At 39.9% G+C, this 10286-nt stretch overlaps 1 protein-coding gene across 1 annotated transcript in view; it reads right to left on the bottom strand.

Annotated features, from left to right (window-relative positions):
* Positions 1–475: 475 nt before the first annotated feature.
* The window catches only part of pgs1 (phosphatidylglycerophosphate synthase 1), a 23107-nt gene continuing 13296 nt past the window's right edge, over positions 476–10286 (bottom strand). The window contains exons 4-10 of the mRNA XM_014007116.1: positions 9693–9789; positions 9427–9616; positions 5765–5943; positions 4622–4824; positions 3021–3312; positions 1016–1164; positions 476–919 (exon numbers count right to left, since the gene is read on the bottom strand). Coding sequence (XP_013862570.1) covers positions 800–919; positions 1016–1164; positions 3021–3312; positions 4622–4824; positions 5765–5943; positions 9427–9616; positions 9693–9789 — 1230 coding nt within the window. The 3' untranslated portion in view covers positions 476–799. The remainder of the gene's footprint in view (positions 920–1015; positions 1165–3020; positions 3313–4621; positions 4825–5764; positions 5944–9426; positions 9617–9692; positions 9790–10286) is intronic.

The raw sequence follows: 10286 nt of genomic DNA, 5'->3' as shown, positions 1-10286 counted from the left end.
CCATCCAACTCATCATGAAAATTACAAAAATCATTATAATTTAAGAAAATTTGCAAATATTGAGCTAAATATTAGTGTGATAGTAGCTGAGAGTGATCCCCAACATGCAATCTGAGTACCAACAGACTGCACAGGATCCTTATTTCTAATTCTGCTAATAGCTTTATGGAATTAACTCTGTCTGTCCGTCTGTTAGCATAATATGTCATGAACCACTGGACAGGTTTGAATATAACTTTCAGGAATTATTCATTTGATGTGTTTCTAGCACTCTTCAACTTTTAGAGTTGATCCGGTTCAAGATGGCCGCCACATTGAATTTAGAAATCACAACAAAAGGTTATAACTCGATCAGTTTTACAAATATTGAGCTGAATTTTGGAGTTTGTAACTGAGTAATCTGAGTACCAACAAAACGCACAAAATACTTGTCTATAATTCCGGCAACAGTTTTTCAAGATTAACTCTGTCTGTTAGCAAAATATCTCATGAACCACTGGACAGGTTTGAATAAAACTTTCAGGAAATAATRGTTCGATGTGTTTCTACAATTCATTACCTTTAAGAGCCAATCTGTTAATTGGTCAGTTTGATATGGTAGCTGAGAGGCATCCTAATATACTCCAAGAGTTTTATTTTAAAGACTAAAAGTCTGTTTTATTGTCTTACTGCTTGTGTTTCAAGTTAAATTATWGTTTTTTTTACACTAAAAAACAAATTGTATCAACTTTCTCCCCTTTTTTGTGGCAGAATATAAAAGAAAATTTGCTCATGTGTCACCTTTGCACCTGTTGGGGTCTCAGAAGAAGTTCTTGATGAGGGGAGTGACCAGTTTCACCCACAGCTTGACGTAGCGGTCGGGCCGCTCGAACGTGGAGCCGGACACCTGCGTGGAGCGCCGGTACAACATCTCCTGCTCCTGGCAGAGCAAAAGCACAGGTGTGTGTTCAAGGCTTGTGTTACACACTCGCTCTTCAGCGGGTGGGGGATGTGTGAGGGGGGATAATGAGCAGACCTCCTGCAGCTGGCTCTGCAGCTCCTCGTTCTCCGTTACAATGGCGATCTGGGCCTCCAGGTCGCGGTGAAGCGAGCGGTAACCGAAATTAGGGGAGCCGATTAGGGTGAGGCAAGGCCGGTCCTGCCCCTGGAGGTAATACCAAAGACCTGCAGAGGGGGCGGGGGGTGGGGGATAATCAGAGTTAGAGTGGGGGTAATTCTTCAGAAGAGTCAAGTCACTTCCAGCAGAGATTTTTGTTGACCAAAACCACAACTAAAAGAAAGCACATGTAGAAAATCCCCAGCGTTGATCCAAAAAAAATTCCAACTACGAAGCGTGAGTGTGCATCCTTGTCCTGAGGCTACAACGGAGTACAAGCTTTTGTGTCCTAACCTACACACCATCGCAACCACAAAAAAAAAAAAAAAAAAACCAGGATCATTTCCACTGAGGCCACTCCATCTGGACTTTAAGATGTTCTAAAACATGCAGGAAAAAACAATTAGCAACAAAGCTTTTGGGTTTATAAAGCTTCGAGCTAGTGGAACTAGCTATATAATTAAACTGTGCACAAGTTGAATAACATTCCTTACGAGTAGACGACACGTTCAAAAAAAGTGATGCGTCATCCGTCTGGTTTAATTAAGGAACCATCTGACATTTACTGTAAGAGGTGACCTAAATTCAGTTATTAGGCTCTGAAGCTAAATAGTGAGAAAACCAAAAGGGAAGGAGGAGGTGGATGWCTCCATTATTAACTTATTTTTTAAATACATCCTTGTGTTTGGCTGGTTCTCCCAGGAGCAATTAAAAATAAAAAGGAAAAGGAAGTTGTTTTTGSACAGACGTCAAAGGAAATCAACTCAAGTTGACAAAAATAAACATATAAACATAAAAAAAGGACTTCCCTTGAGAAGGATGTTGACATGAAGGAAAATCTCCTCTAAAACATGCATTTATTTCAATTCATTCTCTCATAATATTAAAAAAAACTTTTCTTGGGATATACAACCTTTTCCATCTCTGCTTCAGCCGTTTCTTTCTGTCGTTACTTCACCGGATATAATAATTACCCTCTCAGTGAAAGGAATCTACCCTGACATGATTAGAAGTGCTTTGAAATAATCAGCGGTTTACAAACTGTTTCCACCAGGTGCCACCTCAGAAAACGTTTACCGTATTTATTCGTGTATAATACGATCTCATGTATTATACGACCCGCCCTTTTTTTGAGCTTAAAAAGCATAAAAAATTTAATCATCAAACTACCTCCAATTTCATACAGACTTCAAGATTTTTCAGCCTTTGCAGTCTTTATACATATCAGTAAAATGATCATTGGATTGTTTGTTTTATTTTAACAACATATGTACTAAAAGGTATTTTAACAACAAATAAATATCAGCTGTAGCAGCATCATATGAATTCTGGCATTTTACACATAGTCCACCAGAGCCAACACAAAAGTCAGAGACTTCACATGAGATTTGGACCATCTTGTGGGGGAAAAGCAGATTACTTCCTACTCGCGAGCGCCCCCTCTGGTGGGGAAACATTTTTTTCAGGGATACAAACTTTTCCAGAACACCGGTAGACGGCAGCCATTACAGAGGAACATGTTTGTTGTTGTTCGATGAGCGGCCCGGTCACACGCCAAGGTCATTAGTTCGTTATCATTACTAAGGTGCAGGAATACTTCCCCCCCTTTTTTTTCACATCATGTCACCTGCCTGGATCTGTTATTATCTTGCTCTGAAGCACGGAGAAGTGTCAGAGGTAAGCTCGATTCAACTGCTTTTTACGACGCGGTCTCATTTCCGGACTCAGGCATTTTGTGAAAGAAGCCAATATTTGAGTTAAAATACATAAGTAAAAATATTTATCAGAGTATAGTACTACCCCCAACTTTATGGATGATTTTATGGATTTAATTTTACGTATTATACTTGAATAAATACGGTAACTCTCCTTGTAGCAACATTTATAACATTAAAAAACAACAACACGTCAGTGTTTCGTCGACCTTTAGCGTGAAACGTCCACTGCGGCCGGTGGTACTCGTGCAGGATGACCCTCTCCTCCTGGCCCAGCTGGCAGACCCGGTTGTAAAACTGCCTGGCGATGTGGACGTAAGCTGCCGGGATCGCGCCGGCCAACCCTTTGGCCCCGAAGAACCCGTTGACCTCAGGGGAGGCGGTCAGGATGCGGTAGCTGGCTCCGGCCCCGAGCACCAGCTGCATGTAGGTGCGGGTCAGGTTGAAGTAACCCGATGTTAGGTACACAGTGGAGTCCGGCTCGGCGTCTGTCAGCAGGCGCTGGGCGGTCCAAAGAGAACACAGATGAGTTACAAAGTTAGTTTTCATTTTAGTTATTTTGTGTGAAAATAGTTCCAGATGCAAATTATTGTTTGAAGTTTTTCGTACATGTCTCAGCATTTTTGGCCTTTTTAAACAATTTTTACATCAGAACAGTCAGTCCATTCAGGATCAAGATGCCATGACTTTTGGTTTTGGTAACTTTTTAACCAGTATTTTTCTTCTAAAATACACGGAGACCTCTTAAATTTGGTCAAAAATGTTGTTCTGCTTGAAATTTGATTCACTCTACTGGCTCTATTTATCCTCTACTTCATACTCTACATTTAGCTTTTAGGCAGCATTTTGCTACTTTTAGCATTTAGTTAGTTTGATACTTTAGGCAAATCTTTTGTTACTTTTAGCTCAAAGCTCCTATATTGCTACTTTTGGCTTACAGCTAGCCATTTAATACTTTGAATAAACCTTTTGCTATTTTTAGTATCAGGCACCTTTTTTGCTACTTTTAGCTTTCAGTTAAGCTTTAGCTGGTTTTAACCAGTATTTTGCTACTGTAAGCAGATCTTTTGTTGTTTTAGCCTTTAGCTACCCTATTGCTACTTTTGGCTTATTTGTCCATGGGCTATATATCTAGTCATTTGATATTTTGAACAAACTGGTTTCCTATTTTTAGCTTTCAGCTAAGCTTTTGCTGCTTTTAGCCAGCCTTTGCTATTTTGAGCTGTAAAAAGCTTTTTGTTATACTTAGTATTAAGCACCTTTTGTTACTTTTAGCTCAGCTTTTGTTACTTTTAGCCAGCCATTTGACAATTTAAGAAAACCTATTGCTATTTTTAGCTTTTAGCTAAGATTTTGCTGATTTTAGAAAGCATTTTGCTACTTTAAGCAAATCTTTTTCTACTTTTAACTACCATATTGCTACTTTTGGTTTATATCTAACCATTTGATACTTTGAACAAATCTTTTGCTATTTGTAGCTTTCAACTAAGCTTTTGCAGACTTTAGCTAGCATTTTGCTACTKTGTCACTTTTTAAGAATCAGGCACATTTTGGCTACTTTTAGCTCAGGTTTTGTTCCAAGTTTTCTACTTTTGGCTAGTTTTTTTGCTACTTTTGTGTTTTAACTTTATCCTTCTGCTATTGTCGTCTTTTAACTAGCAATKTGTTAGCTAGCTAAGAGTTTAGCTAGAGTTCTGCTTTATTTAGGTTTAACATCTCAGTTTCAGCTTAATGGCGAAACTGATGCAGTGCACTCTGTCTCTTCCTCTCTCTTATTTTTAATTGGTCACCTAAATGGACTTGGGCTCACCTGTGTGACCTGCTCGTCCAGCTGGATGCCCAGAGGTTTCATCTGGACCAGGGGGAACACCCAGGTGTCGTCCTCCTCCTCCTCCTCCTCCTCCTCGGACTCCTCCGAGCGTTGGTGGTGCCGCAGCTGTTGCCTCGTGCGAGCCGTGTTCACGACGTCCATGATTCGCTTCCTCGCCACTGCCGAGAAGTCCCGCCGGTTGCCTGGTCAGCGGGCAAGACACACGCAGCTCAGGCAGGGGGGTCAGGCTGAGATTGATGTTGAGTTTATGTTTAATTTAAAATAAGTTGATGAAATTTAACTTGAATATCAGTTTTCTTTCAGCTCTAAAGTGCTACAGTCAGCACAGTAAACCCGGCTGCATTGGCACAACATCTGGATAAAGTGAAGCAAGTCAAATTTATTTAGTTCAGTATTCCCCTGAAATGTGAGTGTCAAGATGTATTTGATAAACTAAGTAAGGTGAACCTTTAATTTTTTAGAAAAAGAAGCTTAAATCTATTGATCGTCAGTAATGACTGACTGCAGAGAACAGTCTGTCTCCACGCTGTCTGCTGCTGTWAGGACACATCATCGCTTCGAATCAGTTCCTTCCAAGTCATACAGTAAAAACGTCTCTCAGTGTATTTTCATCAGCTTTCCTGTGTACTTCCAATAACCGTGTTTGTGTGTATCAGTTCCCACTACTGTACATATCTTCTTCCAGCAACACCGTGACATCACATCTCTATTCCTGGTGTCTGTTTCTGCAGCCTAATCCTGCAGACATGATGTCATTCATCCCTATAACTAACATCCTGGCAGGCCGTGCTCCAGTTACGGACACACCGAGCCTGTGTGTGTGTGTTTGTGTGAGTGTGTGTAAGCAAATTTCTGACAGTTTCACATCCGGCTGCACAGCTAGCAAACCACAAGAGCTCTCTTTATCCTTCTCACTGCGCAGAGTCCGTCTCTCTCAGACCAGCATCTCCTGGCCTGTCTAAGCTTTCAAGCTCCATTAGCTGAACCCATCTACTCCTGGCGCTTGCGCTCCGGGCCGTAACTGAGCTTGAAGTGTCGAGAAGCGTCAAAACGGGCTGGTGTACGGGGGGGGGGGGGGGGGGGTGCGCGAAGCGTGCACAGGGAAACGCGCTGGGTTTCTACCTTTGTACGGGTGCACCATGCCTTCCAGCATGGCGACCGAGTCATCGGGCTGTAGCTGAAGGGAGACGTCTCCCACGGCCTCCACCAGGTCGGAGAAGAAGTCCGCCACCTCCCTGCAGTTCTCCAGGAGCACGTAGCGGTCCTGTCTGTTGGTGAAGTACGAGTCACTTAGGTTGGCTCTGAAAAATAGAAAAGATGGGAGACGAACGATCTTTAAAAGTTGAGGAAATTAGATTTTATTGTCATAATAAAAAGTAAGTATGGCGTGTTCCAACTCTCAAGCTCCTTGTATGTCTATGATGCATTGATACACGTTGCTCTAAAAAAAATAACTCCATCATCATCTGATACTGTATCAAACGCAGCATGCTCTCCAGCCACACATTTATTGTTGATGTCAAAAAAAAATTCTTTAGCAACTTTGAAACGTCACAACATACCTTACGTATAAAACGCGTACGTAAAAGTTGCGTTGACGTGACCCGACGCTAGGGTTAACCAAAATCGCATTGTGTGCAATTAATCTTCCAAATAACTTTAATCGATTATTTTTCGGCACTTACCAATTAATATAATTAATGCCACCAGACAGAATGACTGGAGATTTCCCCGGTCAGTCGGCTCGATGCTCTTCTCCGCTTCAAATATGACGAACATTTTAAAAAAAAAGTTCTGTAATTTATTTATCATAACTCTGGTTTTACTTGGCCTCTCAACACATTTTAAAAATTGATGTGTAAATATAGCCTGAAGTCTGTCCTTTTTACACAATTTGGAACATATTTTTATGGAGAGCAAATCTTTCCCACAAGAGTGATTTAAATTGGTCATGTGACTAGGGCATGCAGGGGTCCAGGGACTCCAGGGGATTAATCGTCATATTAATAATGATCGGCTAAGTAACACAATTACGGCAATCGCAATTGACTTTATTTGCCAATATTGCCCAACCCTACCCGATGCTACACTTTACGCTACATTTTCTAGTTCATTCCACAAACGTGGAGCTGGTAATGCATATTCCAAAACCTAAACTTTTCCTAGAAGCAACCGGAAGCTGAGAAACCGCTCCTTACAACTTTTGTTTCCAGCCGAGCAGCATAGTTTTCCTCTACAGTACAATTATCTTAGATCATAATGACATTTAAGGTGTGTCGTTTGCAGTCATGGGGAAAAAAGAAATCCTCTTTCAACTACAGGTTTTACGTAACAGGATATAAAAATAGATCCCATTTCCAACAGGTTCTAAAATTATTCATATCTGACCTCAAGTGTTTAAAACACAACAAAGTCCAGAATTTCATCACTTATCAAAGATAAACCAAAACTTGTAAATCAGTGTAAAAACCTAAGTAAATTCCATGTTAAATCCATCCAGAGTGGTCCGTCAAGGCACTTTACATAAATGGGGGCTACATGGAGAGGATAATTTAGGACGTGAGACCTGACACTGAGTGCCAACACCACATAGACCATAAAAAGGCACGACAAAGACTTTATTTTCCTAGACTTCCTGGGAATAACTGCATGTCCCAGATGTTTCTAGTGGTCTTCCACTGCTGAACCATTCTGCCTAAGWGTGTGGTATGGCAGCAGAACAGCGGCAGAGAAGCTGGTGGTTCTCTCCACCCTAAAAGAACTGTACACGGTTAGATGTTTGACAAAATAAACTATCCTGAGGGACAAACACACCTGTTTGAGCCGCTGCCCTCGAGGAGGAGATACCAAACATTAAACGTCATTACAAACAGGCCGAAGAACAGTTGTGTTTGCTGTCCTAATTATTTTATTATCAATGGTATGTGTGTATTAGGATGCAGTGAATTATGTGTGCTGTCTATTTTTTATTTATTCATTTTTTGCATTTCTAATTTGTGCTGTTATGAAAATAACCATGACATTTAAAAAAATCCTGATCTTTTACTCAGGAGCAGCCTGCTGCTGTACATTTTGTACGTTCATTCAAAAACCCAATAACTGAGTGAGGGTGAACTTTCCTTTTATCCATGATGGAACTTCAAAGCTGCTCATTGCAAAGTATGAGAGCGAACAAAAATAAAAAATTTCCTCTCAAAATGCAGTGTGAATGCTTAATGCTGAAAGATCGTTGCTGAATTAAAAAAAAGCTGAAGCTAGCCTAAAAATAGCCCCAAAAAGTAGCTGAAATTAGCACAAAGAAACAGAAAAGGCATGTTTGCTGAATTAAGAGGTAAGAAGCTGAATTTATCACAATAAGGTAAATTTAGCTGGAAAAAATGCTCAAATAAGCTAAAAAAGTAGCTAAAAACAGCTTAAATCAAACAGAAAGAAGCTGAAAGAAGCACTTTGCTTGATTCTTGTAAAGTGTGTGCTTTTAGAAAAATGCTATTCAAATAAAATACATTATTATTATTATTATTATTAGTAGTAGTAGTAGTAGTAGTAGNGTAGTAGTAGTAGTAGTAGTAGTAGTAGTAGTAGTAGTAGTAGTAGTAGTAGTAATAGTAGTAGTAGTATTATAAAAATTGTAATAAGTAGTGGAAAAATAGAAAAGGTCAGAATGCTAGCTAAAAAAGTAGAAAAAGCTAAAAAAAATCAGCGAAATAGAATCCAAAGGAAGATGAAATGAGYGCAAATGAGTTGAAAAACTAGAACAGAGTAGAAGATAAAAAGTACAGTAATAATTTATGAGCGTTTTAAATGGTTTTAAGGATGTTAAATACAGCTCCATTCATTTTCAAAGAGAAAAACAGGGCAGAAAAAGTTAAATATCTCAAAGTACAAATTGCTGAAGTGCTACAAGTCAGAGTAAGAATGTCCAGAAGGAGCTGAACGTTTTGGCATAGAAACTGTTGAAGCAGAATAAAAATTGTAGAACAAGATAYGTGCCGAAAAACACGTAAGAGAAAAATATCGGTATCAAACGGCACCAGTTTGAAAGAATTTACTCCAGTAAATTTATGATTGTGCAATCCTGAAATGTCGGTACGCATTTAAAGGRAACAAAACATACCAAAGGTGTCTTCTTGACAGAAACCTATCGATCATGAATAATAATTACCCAGTCTAACTTGAAGGTTTGCGTAACGAGTTCTTCCGTCGAAAGAGAAAATGAATTCATCATGAGTTAGAATGCATTCAGATTGTGTTCTGAGAGCTGAAATACTGGTTTTGGAACTCATCCAATAATCTCAAACTTTTAAGCGTATTTATATTAAATGTTCATTGCAAGCATTTTTACACACATCTGTGGTCTGAGTAGAAAGTTTTATGCAAATTCAAARTGTGAAACAGGAAATACGAGAATTTGGACGACATTTATCAACGATCTCGAGGAGATGACGGTAAACGATGACAGAAAAGTCCTTTAGTGAGACATAATTATGAGCCCTTAAGGCAAACTTTTCACTCTTAGACAAACATTTCAGGGAAATCTCTCGTATTAATTCTGCAAATATACGAGCTTGTAATTTTTGAACGGAGACTAGTTAGAAACCGCAGTGGCACTCTGCCCACTGACTTTGAAATGTGATTTTCATTTTCCTCTGCACACATTTTAAAGTTCACTGAGAGCATTTCCAAGCAGGGGAAACACCTACTTTTTGTTTTGGGAAATTGATTTGGAGGATCTGATCCTGAGCTGTGGTTGGATGTAAAATATTCGGTGGTTAATCTTTACACACCCGCTGATGATAATGCTGTCGTCAAACAGGTAAACTTTGATGTGCTGGACGCCGATGGTCTCGTTGAAGCGCTGCGGGACCAGAAGTCGCAGCAGGCCTCTCAGATCCGGAGTGTGGTACAGAGAGACCCGCACCTGAGACGTGAAGCGCTGCAACAGAGGCAGCAGCATGGTTCTGGAGTTAATCTGCCCTGAAACACAAAACACAGGATCGGTGAGGCTGAGGACGATGAACATCTGCACACAGAGCGTACTGAAAACACCAACCTCTTGATCCACGTGTGTAGTCCAGCAAAATGGAAACTTTTAGATCAGAGTGACCATTTTCCTTTGAATGCCTGAGAGCTTCCTCCATACAGTCCACCTTAAAAATAAATAAAAATATGATCAATGATATCTGCACCAGCTATAAGAAAACAATCATTTACAAAAATAACTTTTCCTGTTTTAGGTCAGTTTTTATTTTCTATGTGCCTAAATCATGAAAGATGTTTTTATTACTTTCTGGTGGGGAAACTAATTTTCAGGGATACAAACTTTTTCAGAACACTGGTAGACAGCAGCCATTACAGACGAACATGTGTTTGTTGTTGTTCGAGGAGCAGCCCGGTTACACACTAATGTCATTAGTTCGTTATCATTACTAAAGGAATGCTTTCCCCCCCTTTTTTTTCGCATCATGTCACCTGCCTGGATCTGTTATCTCGCTCTGAAGCACGGAGGAGTGTCAGAGGTAAGCTCATTTCAACAGCTTTTTACGGCGAAGTCTCATTTCCGGACTCAAAAATTTTGTGAATGAAGCTGATATTTCAGTTAAAATACATAAGTAAAAATATTTATCCGAGTATAGTACTACCCCCC

Source organism: Austrofundulus limnaeus, unplaced genomic scaffold (assembly GCF_001266775.1).
Source record: "Austrofundulus limnaeus strain Quisiro unplaced genomic scaffold, Austrofundulus_limnaeus-1.0 Scaffold39, whole genome shotgun sequence".
Lineage (NCBI taxonomy): Eukaryota > Metazoa > Chordata > Actinopteri > Cyprinodontiformes > Rivulidae > Austrofundulus > Austrofundulus limnaeus.
Note: the sequence above shows the minus strand (reverse complement) of the source record. Positions and strands in the feature narration are given on the sequence as shown.